The sequence below is a fragment of the Pongo abelii genome, chromosome 10, assembly GCF_028885655.2.
Source record: "Pongo abelii isolate AG06213 chromosome 10, NHGRI_mPonAbe1-v2.0_pri, whole genome shotgun sequence".
NCBI classification, from domain to species: Eukaryota; Metazoa; Chordata; class Mammalia; order Primates; family Hominidae; genus Pongo; species Pongo abelii.
The window spans coordinates 46979614-46997718 of NC_071995.2; the positions used below are offsets into that span (position 1 = coordinate 46979614).

At 44.6% G+C, this 18105-nt stretch overlaps 1 protein-coding gene across 1 annotated transcript in view; it reads left to right on the forward strand.

The window, feature by feature from the left end:
* Positions 1 to 929: 929 nt before the first annotated feature.
* The window catches only part of LOC100446260 (tubulin alpha-1C chain), a 57221-nt gene continuing 40045 nt past the window's right edge, over positions 930 to 18105 (forward strand). Inside the window, exons 1-2 of the mRNA XM_054527209.2 lie at positions 930 to 1083; positions 12918 to 12993. Coding sequence (XP_054383184.2) covers positions 969 to 1083; positions 12918 to 12993 — 191 coding nt within the window. The 5' untranslated portion in view covers positions 930 to 968. The remainder of the gene's footprint in view (positions 1084 to 12917; positions 12994 to 18105) is intronic.

Genomic DNA, 18105 nt, shown 5'->3' on the forward strand with positions numbered 1-18105 from the left:
CTTTCCTTCCTCAGCTAACACTTTCTATACAAGAGGATTACTTAGGGCTGGGCAGCTTCAAAAGGCAATTAGCATAAAGTGGGAAAGCAGTCCAGTCTCAGAACCTGGCAACTAAAGGGACTGTAACTCAAGTTACACATCTAAATGTTGGGAGCAGGAAACAATGAAAGGGAGCCATTGCTTAGTGGACATTTTAAAACTATACTCCTAAAGCAGCAACCCTGTCTGTCTTTTTTAACACAAAGTAAGGACATGGTTAAAGAGCTCTTCTCGGAAAGCAGGTGAGATTGAAGAGATTTATTTATGACTTACTGGAAGCACAAAGAGAAGCTTTTATTGTTGATAGCTAGGCTGGGTAAGTGCCAGGAGACACATCCCAGGGGAGCTGTGCTGCCAAGCACTGACACACAGAGAGCTGACCCAGTCCTTTTTTATGCTGACTGCTTGCTAAGAAATGATAGCAGAGGACCGCATGGAAAGACCAATGTGGTTTAGAACAATTATGGAGACTTTAGAGTGATCCTGATTCTAAGGAACCATTTGAAGGGAAATAGAGAAGCAGTATATTCATCAGATTTGTGCAGAAGTACTGTTCAATTTGTTTCGGGAAACTGCCTTGAAATCACTCTGAGAGACACGACCATACATTCAGTGTTATCATCCTCCTTGTTTTTTTGAAACTACAGATTTAAATTCAAGCTTTCAGCAAATGCCTGCCAGAGATCCCAGGTTAAAAAATGTAAGGAGCACATTATTGTAACCAATATATTTAGGCTTGGGAAGACTTCCGATTCTGAGCTGAAAGTCAGAGGGAGAGAGGGACAGGGTGTGCATACAGAGGGGAGAGAAGGAAAAGAGGGAGAAAGAGTGATTTTTGAGGGAAATAGTAACCTAAAGCCCAAAACAATGCATAGATTTTGTTAGACTCAACAGAGTCATGAAATGCCAGTGTGGAAAGAGCTTGAGAGATGGCATCCCTGTCCCTCACTGGTCATCCTACTGACGAGGAGCCTAGACCAGAAAGTGGAGTGACCATGCCAAAGAGGCAGAGCCAGGTGGTGGCAGAACAACGCTGGAAGCCAGGTATGCTCATTCTTCTCAAGACACCCCTGGCCTCCATGACCTCGCATCCCACCTGGCCTGAGGACTGTGGCCCTTTGTCCTTTGTCCTTCACTTTAAGAGGTTGTGGACAAAGGGCCCATAAAGCAGGTGGGATTGCAATTTGTGCAAATGCCTTCTGGTCTCCAGGTCTTGTATCTTCACATCCTAAGACAATAAATCAATTCCATTTTCCAAAAAGGTCTTATTTTTTAATCTTTCATTTGGAAAATATGATATTTAAATGTAACAGGGGAGAAATATTCCTGTAGAATTTTCTTTTCAGAACAATTCACATTCTACAATCTTTTTTTTTTTTTGAGATGGAGTCTTATTCAGCCGCCCAGGCTGGTACAGTGTAGTGGTGCAATCTCGGCTCACTGCAACCACCGTCACCTCGGTTCAAGTGATTCTCCGGTCTCCTGAGTAGCTGGGTTTACAGGCACCCACCATCATGCCTGGCTAATTTTTTGTATTTTAATAGACACGGGGTTTCACCATGCTTGCCAGGCTGGTCTTGAACTCCCGACCTCAGGTGATTCGCCCACCTCGACCTCCTAAAGTGCTAGGATTACAGGTGTCAGCCAACGTACCTGGCCTCTACAATCTTTTATGTTGCTGTAGATCCCACATACCTCCCATGGCCATGCAGTTAGTGTCAGCTTCTGCAGTCTCATATTCCTCCCTGACAACAATAATTTGTTTTCTCCATAGAAACTTGAGCAATAAGGATTTTGCCAGGATGCAGTCCAGGGACCATGTGGGACTCAAAGCTTTAGCTCTTCCAGATAAGCTGGTTGATGCCACTTAGTTTGTAGAGTAGGGGGAGGGGCAAGCGTGGTAATTGGTAGAATATAAAATATAATAATACTGTGCATCTAGAGTATGGCCTTAGGTCTTTAATTACCTTCTTCTCTCCTTTATTTTTGCTTGCACTCTGCTAGGCATCTTGTTGCCTCAACTACCAACAGGCCAGTACAGTAATTTATGTTTGTTTATTTGAGGTACATGCATTCAAAAACAGAAAACTACATAAAAGAGGATTTTTGGTTTTTTTGAGACAGGGTCTCGCTCTGTCACTCAGGCTGGAGTGCAGTGATGTAGTCATAGCTCACTGTAACCTCAGACTCCTGGGCTCAAGTGATCCTCCAGTGTCAGCCTCCAGAGTATCTAGGATTGCAGGCGTGTGCCACCATACTTGGTTAATTTTTTTTATTTTTATTTTTTGTAGAGATGGGGTTTCACTATGTTGCCCAGGCTGACCTCAAACTCCTGGTCTCAAGCCATCCTCCTGCCTCACATTTTGCTTTCTAATGCTCATTCCTGGTGTCTTTATGAAGTGAGAGAGACAATCGTCTTGATTCCTCACGTGGGCTCCAGAAGACAGGTGAAGACATGGTGGCAATGGTGAGATGCTCCTCAAAAATTGGGAAGTAAAATAGTCCTAATAAACATTAAAAAATTATAATTATTGGCTGGACACAGTGGCTTATGCCTGTAATCCCAGCACTTTGGGAGGCTGAGACAGGCGGATCAGGAGGTCAGGAGATCAAGACCATTCTGGTTAACATGGTGAAACCCCGTCTCTACTAAAAATACAAAAAATTAGCCGGGCGTGGTGGCGGGCGCCTGTAGTCCCAGCTACTTGGGAGGCTGAGGCAGGAGAATGGCATGAACCCGGGAGTCGGAGCTTGCAGTGAGCTGAGATCGTGCCACTGCACTCTAGCCTGGACGACAGAATGAGACTCCGTCTCAAAAAATAAATAAATAAATAAAAATAAAAATAATTATTATTATCTGTACAAATACACCTCTTTTTCCTCAACCAAAGAGTTTCTGATTCTCTTAGGCATCTAAAAGAGATTTATATGCAACCTATTACATCAGCAAAAATTAATTGCTAAGCATCCACTCAGTGTTTGATGACATGTGAGCAATGTGAGAGATAATAATACTAACTAATGTTTATTGAGTTTTTAGAATGTGCTAGCTGTCTGTTGGGCTCTGTATATGAGTGGTCTATGGCCACTCCTATGAGATAGGTCTTCTTTTTTTTTTTTTTAGACAGGGTCTGGCTGTATCGTCCAGGCTGGAGTGCAGTGGCATGATCTAGGCTCACTGCAACCTCTGCCTCCCAGGCTCAAGACTTCCTCCCACCTCAGCCTCCCAAGTAGCTAGGAACACAGGCATGCAACACCACGCCTAGCTAATTGTTGTATTTTTTTGTAGAGATGGGTTTTCGCCATGTTGCCCAGGCTGGTCTCAAACTCATGAGCTCAAGTGATCTACCCACCTCGGCCTCCCAAAGCATAGGGGTTACAGGCGTAAGCCACTATATTCGGGCTATGAGATAAATACTTTTATTATCTCCATTTTAAATATTAGGAACTGGCCAGGGACGGTGGCTCACACCTGTAATCCTAGCACTTTGGAGGCCGAGGTGGGTGGATCATGAGGTCAGGAATTCGAGACTAGCCTGGCCAACACAATGAAACGTCGTCTACTAAAAATACAAAAATTAGCTGGGCGTGGTGGCAGGTGCCTGTAATCCCAGCTACTCGGGAGGCTGAGGCAGGAGAATCGCTTGAACCCGGGAGGCGGAGGTTGCAGTGAGCCGTGATTGCACCACTGCACTCCATCCTGGGCAACAGAACAAGACTCTGTCTCAAAAACAAAAAAGAAGAAAAAAAAACAAGAAAAGAAGAAGAAGAAAATTAGGAACTAAGACATAGAGAAGTTAAGCCATTTGCCCAGTGCCATATAGCTAGCAAGTAGGAGAGCCAGGATTTGAGTATAGTCTGATTCCAGAATGTATGATCTTAAAGAAGTAGAAATTGTCTGGGCGCGGTGGCTCATGCCTGTAATCCCAGCACTTTGGGAGGCCGAGGCGGGCGGATCACCTGAGGTTGGGAGTTTGTGACCAGTCTGACCAACATGGAGAAACCCTGTCTCTACTAAAAATATAAAATTAGCTGGGCGTGGTGGCACATGCCTGTAATCCTAGCTACTCGAGAGGCTGGGGCAGGAGAATCGCTTGAACCCGGGAGGCGGAGATTGCGGTGAGCCGAGATCGTGCCATTGCACTCCAGCCTGGGCAACAAGAGCGAAACTCCGTCTCAAAAAAAAAAAAAGAAGTATAAATTATGGTTCCTGCACTCAACAAATTTATAATCTAGTTGAGGGAAACGTGACTAACACACATGAAAGCAACAGTAGATTATGTAAGATGAGCATATATAATTAAGTGCTAAATTGAATGCTTCAGAAGTTCAGAGGGCACAGGAAGGCGTGGAACAGGCAAGCAGTCTTTATGAGGAATAACCTTGAAGTTGAGCCTTAAATGGTCCCTGAGATGAGCGTAGGGAACGCACTGCTTCAGATAAGGTGGTGGCAAAAGCATTACAAGCAGGAGTGAGCAAGACTTTGTCCTGGAGGATGGAGCAGCCAGCCTGACCACAGCTGGGTGGAGCCAATGGGAAGGGCTGGACCAACTAGGAAGGCCTTTAAAGCAAGGCAGAGTTTAGGCTTGGTGCATTAGTAAACAGGGAGTCGTGAAAGGCCCTCCATCAATAAAGCAATATTATAACAGGTGTTTAAGGAAGACATGTTTGGCAGGAGGATCTATCTTATTAAAATTGTAGATGACAGCCAGGCGTGGTGGCTTATGCCTGTAATCCCAGCACTTTGGGAGGCCGTGGCGGGCAGATCATGAGGTCAGGAGTTCAAGACCAGCCTGGCCAACATGGTGAAACCTCGTCTCTACTAAAAATACAAAAATTAGCCAGGCGTGGTGGCACGTGCCTTTAGTCCCAGCTACTCGGGAGGCTGAGGCAGGAGAATTGCTGGAACCCGGGAGGCAGAGGTTGCACTGAGCGGAGAGCATACCACTGCACTCCAGCCCGGATGACAGAGCAAGAATCCGTCTCCAAAAAAAAAAAAAAAAAAAAAAAAAAAAAAAAAAATTGCAGATGGCACAAAGCTTGAAAAAACATGAAATGATTCTAAATTGTTATCTCAAATTCACTGCTTATTTTGTTTGATCTTCAGGCTTTATTTCACATTAGCAAGTTCTGCCAAATATTCCTCCTTAATACTTTTCCAATTTGTTTATTTCTCTACATTTCCCTTGCCATTACTTCAGTTCAGCCACCATCCTAAGGGTGAGGGGAGGTGTCAGAGAAACCTTCCTGGAAAAGATGACATTTTTCCAGAGTCCTGAATATTTAGCAAGAATTAGCCAGGTACCAAGGGAAGGGCTTGAGGGGGGAATGGAAGTGAGGAGATGGGAAAAAGAAGAGGGGAAGGATCAAATAATGGGCAGAAGAAAGCAAAAGCAAACAAACAAAATAAAATATAGACTTTGATGCTACAGGAAGGAAAATTAAATATGGCATTAACTTAGCGAAAAGGGTCACTGGTGGGTGGTGCAGGCCCAAAGAATCCAGACTAGAACACTGATGACGCCTTGCTATGTGGTATCAAAACATTTGGTCGAAATGTCACTTCTTGTACCCTGGAGGGCAGACCACTCCCAGTGAAGTGGAAAGGAAAGGCCTTTGAAGAGGTGACATGCAGTCAGGGCCCTGAACACACAGGTTGAATGGAAGGAACCATGTTGGCAAAGGCACAGAGTCTGGCGGTGCAGGGAGGAGAATCCTGACTTCCAGGGTTGAGCTCTGGGCAGATTAAACTGTTGATGGGCGTGCAGAGAGCAGGGAAATGGACCCAAGTAGGGAGAACTAAGTTAGGGAGAGGGCCCAGCTGAAGACTGCTCACCTACTTTAGAGAAATGTTGGCAAATGGGGAAGTGAATATTTTATTTTTATTTTTGAGACAGTGTCGTTCGTTCTGTTGACCAGGCTGGAGTGTAGCGGCACAATCTCGGCTCATTGCAGCCTCGACTTCCCAGGCTCAAGCCATCCTCCCACCTCAGCCTCTGAGTAGATGTGTGTACAGGTGTGCGCCACCCTGCCTGGTTAATTTTTGTATTTTTTGTAGAGATGGGGTTTCACCACATTGTCCAAGCTAGTCTTGAACTCCTGAGCTTAAGTGAGCCACTTGCCCCCACCTCCCAAAATGGTGGGATTACAGGTGTGAGCCACTGTGCCTGGCCAAAATTTTTAATTCTCTTTCAAAATTCAGTAAGAATTTTGAAAATTCAGTAAGAAGTGAGCACTAGATTTTTAAATAGCTTTATTGAGGTAAAAATCACATACTATAGCGATTCACCTATTGAAAGTACACAATTCGCTGGGCGCGGTGGCTCACGCCTGTAATCCCAGCACTTTGGGAGGCCGAGGCAGGTGGATCACGAGGTCAGGAGATCGAGACCATCCTGGCTAACACGGCGAAACCCCATCTCTACTAAAAAATACAAAAAATTAGCCGGGCATGGTGGCAGGCGCCTGTAGTCCCAGCTACTCAGGAGGCTGAGGCAGGAGAATGGTGTGAACCCGGAAGGTGGAGCTTGCAGTGAGCTGAGATTGCACCACTGCACTCCAGCCTGGGCGACAGAGCGAGACTCCGTCTCAGAAAAAAAAAAAAGAAAGTACACAATTAAACTATTTTTAGTATATTCAGAGAGTTTCACAGACATCATCAAAATCAATTTCATCACTCCCAAAAGAAATCCTGTACCCATTTCTATCCCTTCCTCCTAGCTCCTGGTAATTACTAATCTACTTCTACAGGACTTGCCTGTTTTGGACATTTTATATAAATGGAATCATACAATATGTGATCTTTTGTGACTGGCTTCTTTAATAAATGCTAGATTTTGCAAGTCCATAATTTTGTTATTAAATAACCAATGGTTAAACTACACATTTGCAAATATATTAGGAAGAAATAATAGTAAATATTTGGAAAACAGTGGGGCAGGATGCCAGTATAAGAATAAAGACTCTAGGCTGGGTGCGGTGGCTCAAGCCTGTAATCTCAGACTTTGGGAGGCTGAGGTGGGCGAATTGCCTGAGGTCAGGAGTTCGAGACCAGCCTGGCCAACATGGTGAAATGCTGTCTCCACTAAAAATACAAAAAATTAGCTGGTCGTGGTGGCAGGCGCTTGTAATCCTAGCTACTTGGGAGGCTGAAGCAGGAGAATCGCTTGAACCCAGGAGGTGCAGGTTGCAGCGAACCGAGATCATGCCATTGCACTCCAGCCTGGGCAACAAGAATGAAACTCCGTCTCAGAAAAAAAAAAAAAAGACGAACTAGGAAGTTTGCTTTCCTTAATGCTTCCCACTTTACAGAGGACAAAAATAACTGAAAATAAGGAACAAGCTATGTGAATAAATAGCATGTATGTGGTGTACTGCTAAGCACTGAAATCTGACAGATAGAGAGAGAGAGAGAGAGAGAGAGTGTGTGTGTGTGTGAGAGAGAGAATGCTTGGCATTTTTTTAGCCCACTTCCTCATGGACAGCTGGTCAAATTCCTAACTCGTGAGACTGCTTGGATAGATGTGGTTGAGTTTTATATAACAGAATAACGCTTACTGAAAGCTTTGAACAAGATGGGAAGAGATACATTCTTTAAAAAGAGTCTTGAGCTCCCTCCCTAACTTTCACTTACATGGGAAATGCAGACATTTTGATCCTTCTCCTTGAATACTAGCAATCCATTGTTCCTATACCTTGTTATCTGTCTTTAGCTGCCAAACATCTCAAAACAGGGGACAGGGAGTGAAGCTTGGCCTCCACCCAAAAAATAGGCCGGCCTCGTGGCTCACCCTTGTAATTCTAGCACTTTGGGAGGTCAAGGCAGGAGGACTGCTTGAGCTCAAGAGTTTGAAATCAGCCTGAACAAAATAGTAAGACCTTGTCTCTACAAAAAAAAAAAAAAAAAAAAAAGCCAGGCATGATGGTGCATGCCTATAGCTTCAGCCACTCAGGAGGCCGAGGCAGGAGGATCACTTAAACCCAGCAGGTGGAGGCTGCAATGAGCTATGGTTGTGCCACTCCACTCCAGCCTGGGCAAGAGAGTGAGACCCTATCTCAAAAACAAAAAGAAAAATAAAGGAAAAAATAGAGAAAGAAACCTCACAGGTGTAAATGAATTAACACTCACCATTACCAAATACACAGTGTCCAAACTAGCAGGGAGAGTTGCTGATTAGAGAGGAGCTCTGCTCCCATCCCCGGGACTCTCTCTCTCCACTTTTCTGGGTTTTCCTCCATGTATTAGCTTCATTCTCAAATAGGCTTATCCCTTTGGTGTCAAAATGGCTACAGCAGCCCTGTCACCAATTAATTAACTCCATGTCCAGCAGGAAGACAGAGAGAGAGAGAGAGAGAGAGAGAGAGAAAGAAACCCTTCTTCCAGTAAGTCCAGCAGGAAGACAGAGAGAGAGAGAGAGAGAGAGAGAGAGAGAGAGAGAGAGAGAGAAAGAAACCCTTCTTCCAGTAACTCTGGAGAAAGTCCCTAGATTTAATCTGATTAGGAAGGCTTAGAGCACATGCTTACCTCAAACCAATTAGTTAGGATAGACTGGCTGATTTAGGCCTAAATCTTGTCCTTCACCCTGGAGCTAGAGGTTGGGGAAGCCCTAATCAGATCGCAAAGACCAAAAGCGGAGAATTCCCAGAAAAAAAAAAAATCAGGCCTATTGTCAGAGTACAGGAAGAGAAACTGGGGTGACAAGAAACAATGTCCATTGCAATTCAGTAGGACTAGAGTGAGGATATTACATAAGAAACCATATAACATAGCATATAAAAATGCAGTTAAAGAAGAGAAGAAAGGAAGACCAGCCTGGGTAACACAGCAAGACCCTGTCACTACAAAAAATGAAAAATATCTGGGTGTGGTGACAGGTGCCTGTAGTCCCAGCTACTCAAGAAGCTGAGATGGGAGGATCTCCTGAGCCTGGGAGGTCGAGGCTGCAGTGAGCTGTGATTGCACCACTGAACTCCAGCCTGGAACAGAGTGAGACCCGGTCTCAAAAAATAAAAGATAAATAAATAAAAGCATATCTAGGGCTATATGCTGTGGTAGGTGTATTTTACATAAATATGTAAAAGAAATAAGTCTCAGTCTTTGGGAAATTTATCATCTAATGAGGGAGGCAGACATATAAACACATCAAATAGGCTAAGTGTCAGAGCATGGGTGCTGCAGAGGCCCAGACAAGGCACCGACAGCTCTGCCCAAGAGCTCAGGAAAGATTTCCTAGAACACATGGCCCCTGAGCTGAATCCTTCCCACCTGTCCTCCAAACTGTCTTCCATGCTGCCATCAGAGCCACCTTTCTTTCTATTTTTTTTTTAAGGAGGGATCTCACTCTGTTGCCAAGGCTGGAGTGCAGTGGCACGCTCATGGTTCACCACAGCCTCAACCTCCTGGGCTCAAGTGATCTTCCCACCTTAGCATCTGAGTAGCTGGGACTACAGGTGCACCATGCCCACCTAATTAAAAAACAATTTTTGTAGAGATGGAGTCTTACTGTATTGCCCAGGCTGATCTCAAACTCCTGGGCTCAAGTGATCCTCCTGCCTCAGCTTCCCAAAGCACTGGGATGGCAGGCATGAGCCACCGTGCCTGGCCAGAGCCTTCTTTTCCTTTTTCTTTTTCTTTTCTTTTCTTTTCTTCCTTCTTCTTTTTTTTTCTTTCTTTCTCTCTCTCTTTCTTTTCTTTTTTTTTTTTAAATTGTGATGGGGTCTTGCTCCATTGCCCAGGCTAGTCTTGAACTCCTGGGTGGAAGGAATCCTCCCACCTCAGCCTCCCAAAGTGCTGGGATTACAGGTGTGAGCCACCGCGCCCAGCCTACAGGCCATCTTTCTAAAACACAGTTTGGATCATTTTACTTCCCTGCTTAGAACTCTTCAGTGGTTCCCAGGAGCTGCCAAGAGACAATCCAGCTTTCTCCCCTTCTCACACAGTGTTTCCATTGATCTCTACCTAAATTCCCAATCTCATCTTTGGTGCTATTCAAGCCCCAAACTTCCTTTTTTTCCAGCAAAACACCAGGCCCACTCTCTATCTCAACGCCATGTACTTGCATCCCTCCTCCCTCCCATCCCCGGATATCCCTTATTTCTCAAAGCTCAACTCAGGAATCACTTCCTTTTTTTTTTGAGATGGAGTCTCGTACTGTCACCCAGGCTGGAGTGCAATGATGTGATCTCAGCTCACTGCAACCTCCGCCTCCCGGGTTCAAGCGATTATCCTGCTTCAGCCTCCCGAGTGGCTAGCTGGGATTACAGGCGCCCACCACCACACCCAGCTAATATTTTGTATTTTTAGTAGAGACAGGGTTTCACTCAGGCTGGTCTCGAACTCCTAACCTTGTGATCCACCCGCCTCGGCCTCCCAAAGTGCTAGGATTGCAAGTGTGAGCCATTGTGCCCAGCCAATAATCACTTCCTTCGACATTTTTCTGATTCCTTGAACCTCAACCAAGGAAAACAGTATTTCCTCCTCCCACCGAGGCCGCACAGTGCTCGCCTGCATGTTAAGTGTTGACACTGCTGGCTCCTTGAGGCTGTGTCTTACTCACTGGAGTAGCCTTATCAGGCCACAGGGGCTTAGCAAATAATGAGCTTTTAATAAATGCTTTTGAGCAGTTGAATGAACTGTACATGAATGGGTTTATATTACAACCCGGTAAACACTAAGTTTGTTCCAAGGAGAACTTCCTACCGTTTGCTCCTGCTCATAGCTCTTGAGGCCACGGGCGTGGCCAGAGCTGGGTCAGGGACAGGGCCACTCCTATGTAAGAGCAGAGCCCAGGCCTCCAGCCTGTTGAGGTCCATGCTGTGCTTCTATGACAGTTGTGTGGCATTTGGTGACTCAGGTTCTAGTACAAGACCACTGAGTTCCCAGTAAACTCAGTAAATTCAGGGAAGCATTTCTAAACATATAGTCCTCTGGCTGGGCGTGGGGGCTCACGCCTGTAATTCCAACACTTTGGGAGGCTGAGGTGGGCAGCTCACCTTAGGTCAGGAGTTCAAGACCAGCCTGGCCAACATGATGAAACCCCATCTCTACTAAAAATACAAAAATTAGCCGGGTGTGGTGGCGGGCACCTGAAGTCCCAGCTATCTGGGAGGCTGAGGCAGGAGAATCATTTGAACCTGGGAGGTGGAGGTTGCAGCGAGCCAAGATCACGCCACTGCACTCCAGCCTGGGTGACAGAGTGAGACTCCGTCTCAAAACAATAAGAAAAATAAAAATACGGTCCTTGGGTGAGGAGAATTCTTTCCTCAGAGAAAGAAAGTGCTGGGTGGGCGCGGTGGCTCACGCTTGCAATCCCAGCACTTTGGGAGGCCCAGGCGGGTGGATCACCTGAGGTCAGGAGTTCGAGACCAGCTTCAACGTGGAGAAACCCTGTCTCTACTAAAAATACAAAATTAGCTGGGCATGGTGGTGCATGCCTGTAATCCCAGCTACTCGGGAAGCTGAGGCAGGAGAATTGCTTGAACATGGGAAGCGGAGGTTGCAGTGAGCCGAGATCGTGCCACTGCACTCCAGCCTGGGCAACAAGAGCGAAACTCTGTCTCAAAAGAAAAAAAAAAAAAAAGAGATAAAGAAAGTGCTTTCCTGGCCAATATAGTTTATTATCAAGCACAGGATAAATTGGAGAAAGGCAGGTTTGTGACAAAACTGATCAGAGTCCGTTTGCATAGTGCCAGGTGTTAAACATCTATTAACTGATTTCATGACACTGTCATGTCACTTCTCACTTTTGGTCTGTGTTTTTTAATATTCCAAGAAAAGTTATTAGACTAGATGATCTCTAAGATCACTTCCCATTCTATCATCTTATTGTCTGGTTCTTACCTAATACCAATATAATGTGTGTTTGAGATGGTGAAGGTTCAGGAGTTACTGGCCACATTTCACAGATGGGAAACAGGGCAGCGGGGCACGGGATTTGCTTCAGATCCGTGGGTCCTTGCTGAGCTCTACTTCATTAAGCGATTAATATTTCCTGGCTCCTGGGTGGAACTGCAGTTACATTTCCCTTTGGAAAAGCTGGTCTGTTTTTACCAATAGGCCTGCAGAAAAAAACCAAGGCCGGCCGGGTGCAGTGGCTCATGCCTGTAATCCTAGCACTTTGGGAGGCCGAGGCAGGCGGATGACCTGAGGTCAGGAGTTCGAGGCCAGCTGTCAACATGGTGAAACCCCGTCTCTACTAAAAATACAAAAATTAGCTGGGCGTGGTGGCACATGCCTGTAATTCCAGCTACTCAGGGGGCTCAGGCAGGAGAATCGCTTGAACCTGGGATGCGGAGGTTGCAATGAGCTGGGATCTTGCCATTGCATTCCAGCCTGGGCAACAGAGCAAGACTCTGTCTCAAAAAGAAAAAAAGAAAAAAAATCAGGGTCAGAGTATTGTTATGAAAAAATACAACAGCACCACTTATTCTACTCCCACAGCCTACCTAGGCTTTGAAGCCCACAGTATTGACAGTAAGAAAACTCAGAGGTGCTAAGACTGCCAGGAGGCACGTAGGAAAGAGGCTGGAGAAGAGGAATAGATTTGAAGCCACTAAGGAGAAATTTCAGTGATCTGTGGACTAGGATGGAGGAGGGGGCGGGGACCTGATCCCAAGGGCACAATGACAAGGTCAGCCTCATCTCTTCTCTCTGTTCTTGGCAACAGCCAGTCTAGCCAGAAAGAGCAATCTGTCAAATCTAATTAAAGTAGAAGAAAGTGAACAATGGGCACCCAGCTCTAAAATGACAGCCTGGTTCAATGGGGTGGAGGAGCTAGGGAGGGATGAGTGCTTTGTGTGCTTGGAATTAGATCCTTCAAATGGATCCTTTCTGAACTCAAACTGTACATCTCTAACTGGATTCTTATTTACTTCACCAGGACTCTTCAGCTCCCTGTGCCTTTTAACACATGCACATCCAGAAAAAGCAGAGGAGAACCTGGCTGTGATTCAAAGGTAAGGCTGTAATAGTAATGTAATGTAAATAGCTTCATCATGCACGGCTTGGACATGGTACTGTGTGCATGCAACTGATATTTGTGAATTTGCTCCTATTTATTGTTTCATGTTTAATTATATTGGTGGCATTAGTGTTTATCTTATTACTTCTGCAATCCTTTTTATTATAAGGCTTATTATTGGAACATTGAAATTTCAGAGCAGTCTGAAGTTTTATTAGGACCACAAATAGACATATTTTCAGATGCAAAACACGTTAATTATATTTTTGTCTTATACTTTAAATGGACTCTCTGATTTGAATATTTTAGTTTTTGAATCAAAAGTGGGTCGCACAGGGAAGAGGCATATTTTATAAATGGAATCAAATGAGCATATCCCTTAAAATACATGCATGAATACAGGCTATTGAAGCTTAAAAACCACGCATCTGCAGAATCTGACGTCTCAAATTACAGAGGCCTGTTATCAGCAAATATTATACTAAAGAATGATTTATTAATTTTACTCTACTTTAGTGTGGGATACTCAGACATCTTAAAGGTGTGAGGAAAAACAATTCTGTGAAGTGGGAGGGAGAGAATGGGAAGAGAGTAGGCGCTAACACAATCTGCAATTTACAAGTCTCTGTTCCCCAGGTTTGGATGGACTTTCCTATGCATTATCTCATTTAATCCTCAGGGCACCCTGTGAAGTGTGTTACTATCCTCTCCACTCTGCAGATAAGGAAACTAAGGCTTTGAGAAACTAGCCCAAGGTTACAGAGAAAGGCAGTTAGGTCTTGAACCCAGGTGGTCTGCTTCCAAGTCTATTGAACTTCTCAGGAATATATTTCTGGTAGACACAGGAGACATTAAATTTAGAAAATCATTAAAGTATTAATAATGTCAACATGAGGACACTCCTCTAATCTATTGGTCTTCCCTGGACATGAAGGAGGCGGTGGATTTTAGCTTGGTGTATTTGTATCACTTTCCCCACTTTACTGCATGTTGCGAACCTTTATCTTTCTTTTTTTGGGACAGAGTCTCACCCTGTCGCCCAGGCTGGAGTGCAGTGGCATAATCTCAGCTCACTGCAACCTCTGCCTCCTGGGTTCAAGCAATTCTTTGCCTCAGCCTCCCGAATAACTGGGATTACAGCTGTGTACCATGCCCAGCTAATTTTTGTATTTTTAGTAGAGACAGGGTTTCACCATCTTGGCCAGGCTGATCTTGAACTCCTGACCTCAGGTGATCCGCCCGCCTCAGCCTCCCAAAGTGCTGGGATTACAGGCGTGAGCCACCGCACCCAGTCTATTTTTTAACAGCATCACTTGTTTCTTTTCTGTCCTTTCTTTCTTTACATACCCATTATACGAATAAATTATCTTGTAAAAAGACAAAGGAAAAGTCTGCCAGTACTGCTCACTTCACCCCAAACCCAGTCCTCTCCCCAGAGAAACCCCTGTTAACAATTTGGGGGTGTAGCCAACTATTTCTTACCTGTTTGCATAGAGGTGTGTGTATGTGCACATCACATTGTTTTGTGTGACTTTTTAAAAGATAAATGGTGCCATGTTGTGTTTTTTATTCTTAACTTGCTTTTTTTTTCTTTTTAAATTTATTTCATTATTTTATTTTATTTTTTGAGATGGAGACTTGCTCTGTCGCCCAGGCTGCAATGGCACAGTACAGGCTTACTACAACCTCTGCCTCCTGGGTTCAAATGATTCTCCTGCCTCAGCCTCCCGAGTAGCTGGGACTATAGGCGTGCACCACCATACCCGGCTAATTTTTGTATTTTTAGTAGAGACAGGGTTTCACCATGTTGGCCAGGCTGGTCTCAAACTCCTGACTTCGTGATCTGCTTGCCTTGGCCTCCCAAAGTGCCGGGATTACAGGCATGAGCCACCATGCCTGGCCTTTTTTTTTTTTTTTTTTTTTTTCTTCTTTAGAACAGTCTATGCCTTGTGGAGAACTTTACCTGGCAGTATGCTTAAATCTAATTCATTCTATTTAACTCTTACATAGCATTCCATGCATCATGACTTGTACTGTTTTCTCTCGACCTCATCTGTGCTTTTGAAATGGTTTAACGGCATACAAGTCAACATTTAACCATATTTGTATTTATGGGGCAGGTAGAGACAGGTGCAAGCTTTCTGGCTGGCTGGAGTGTTACTAACAACATAGGAGAAGAAGGAAAGGTGAGATGCGCCCACGCCAGTACTGTGAGCCCAAGTGAGAGGCCTGGGGCAGGTACAGTGTTATCAGTAGATTTGTTCCCTCTCTGCCTCTGAATATTTGAGCATTTACCTTTTTCTTGAACCCAGCTGTTCTCCAGACATTTATTCCTTATATATGAGATAACAGTAACATCCTCCACAGGGTGCCATGGGGATTAAACTAGAAAATGCACAGGAGAAGACATCAAGCCCAGGCATATTGCGACATGTTCCGTTATGAATTGTGCCTGTGCTGACCCTTTTCCCTCTCCCTCTCAAATTATGTATTGCTTTTTAAATTTTATTTGAGCTCGTTTGCTCTGAAGGACTATCCCTCTCACTTCAGATATTAGGTTGCAAGGCTCAAAGCAGGGTGGTTAATAAATGGAGCTATGGAGGTCATCATGAGATGTTCTGGTGCAGGATTTTGCCTGAAAGCATTGGAAACTGACTGAGAGCTGGACTCAAGTCCTGATGTGGACACTTACCAGCGGTGTGACTTGGGTAATGTTTTGTCATCTGGAAAATAAGCGTAATCCTAATAGTAATACTTAAGTCTGTGGGGTGTGGTCAGATGTAAATGAGATAATGTATGAAAAGAACTTAGTATAGTTTCTGGTAGAGAGGAAGGTCAGCTACTGTCATTGTTATTTAGAAAGGTTGCACCATCCCCACTTCTGTTTTCTGGCTATAAAGTATCACTGTCTAGTTTCCTCAGAAGTGACAATAAAAGCAGCCTTAATCTCAGAGCACAGCTGTTTGTTGTTCCATTAGTCCATAATTATTTTTTAATTGTTATTTTTTATAGTCAGGGTCTCATTCTGTTGCCCAGGCTGTAGTGCAATGGTGCAATTATAGCTCACTACAGCCTTAAACTCCTGGGCTCAAGTGATCCTCCTGTCTCACCCTCCCAAGGAGTTAGGACTAACTACAGGCATGCACCACCACTCCCAGCTCTAATTTTTAAAAAATTTTTGTAGACATAGGATCTTGTGTTGCCCAGACTGGTCTCATACTCCTGAGCTCAAGCAATCCTCCCACCTCAGCCTCCCAAAGTGCTGGGATTACAGGTGTGAGCCAGCACTAATTTCTTTTTTAAGTAAGTATTCCCAGTGACCACTGCATGTGTAATACCTTGCTGGGCACTGTGAGAAATATAAAGGAAGTGCGAAACAGGGCTCTTGCCCTCAAAGTGCTTACAAATTTTAAATTTAATCTCCTTAACCTGGAGAGAACACGGCGTAGTATTGTGAACGTATGTGCCGTGGCTATTTTTCTTTAAATTTCTGCTACTTAAAAAAAATATAGATAGATAGATAATAGATAGATAGATAGATAGATAGATAGATGGAGTCTCGCTATGTTGACTAGGCTGGTCTCGAACTCCTGGCCTCAATTGATCCTCCCATCTCAGCCTCCTGAAGGGCTACGATTACAGGCATGCACCACTGCGCCTGGCCTTCTGTTACTTTCAGAGGCATCCATAATTCTTGGACACCTGCTCATATGTTCTGTGTCTAGCTTCACAATTATTGTAGAAGCTTGCCTGAGCGTCACCTATAGAACCTAAGCCATTAGATCATCTGTCCCTAAATGCTAATGCTGGGCTGGTTTCCTGGCTGGGGGTGGCTCTCATTTCCTCCAGAGAGCCTGACAGAAGGAGGACAAGAGCTGATTGGGAGGAGCTGCCCTCCGGGCCACCCAACGCTTGCTTTCACAGTAACGTGCAGATAGTCCCTTGTTCTGGACACAACAGGAGTGGATATTTAGCAAGCAGATGAAATCCAAAGAGCAGAAACTGTCTGAAAGGGCCTGAGGATGCTGTGTGAAGGGAATGAAGCAACCTTATTTTTGCGGATAAATTTCCAGGAAATAAACCTATAGTATTTACAAAATGTCCGCCTAGTCCCTCTCAGCACAGTAAGCTTTCTCTGACCCACAGAACCCGTTTTCTGTTTGGATACAAACTCATTGCAGCCTGCCCAACATGAAATTCCAACTGGACATAAAAGGGCACTTCAGCTGTCAAGCCACGTGTGGATTTCGGTTTAAGAATCAGCCCAGGCAGCAGATGCTCCGAGTGCTTGGGGAGTGGCACGCCTATTCCTGATACAGAAGTCAGGCACCCTTTGTCTTGATCCCCCACTTAAATCAGGGGTAGGCAATTCTGACTTTTTAAAAAGGAGCTATGTTAAATCCTTCTTATGAGAAAAAAATATCACTTATAATGTAGAAAGTTGAGGTTTCTCAGAGAGCTCTCCCTTTTACTGCTGAAGGGGCTTCTCAGCAGGCAAATATATCTGCTCAGTAACTTACACCTCTGTGAAAAAGAGATTCCTAAGTGTAAGGTGTATGACTTGTCGTTTTTGGGTTAAGTACAATTCCAAACACTCTGTCTCCACCACCTTTTTTCTGGAGGTGTTCTTTTTATTTTATTTTTTCAAAGTGGGGCACATTTCTGAAATTTTTGTTGGGAAACTCAGAATACAAACTTAACGGCATGTTAAAATTCTAAAAATAGTTTGACCCTGCATTTCACAGAGTTGAGGGCTTCAAAACTATGCTGTCCAAACATGATTGGTGATTAATTTATCGCGACCTCCTGCAAGAAGTGAAAGCAGCTGGTTTACGAGACTTAAGAGACAGCCCATTTTCCAAGGGAGAACAAAGAAAAAGTGGCCACCCCTCCCCTCTGGGAGCGCGCTTTGCTTTGTCTGAGCGGACTCCCTCCAGGGACTGCTGCCGGGGAGGCTCAAAGCTGTGTCCTTGCGATTAGTTTGGTACACTTGGTTCAGCAGCCTGGGGAATGTGGGGAGATGTGTGCCTGCACAGTATCAATGTTATCAGCTGCCCTGTTCATGTCGCCTCTCCCTGAAGGACACTTTCATAACACAGTAACACTT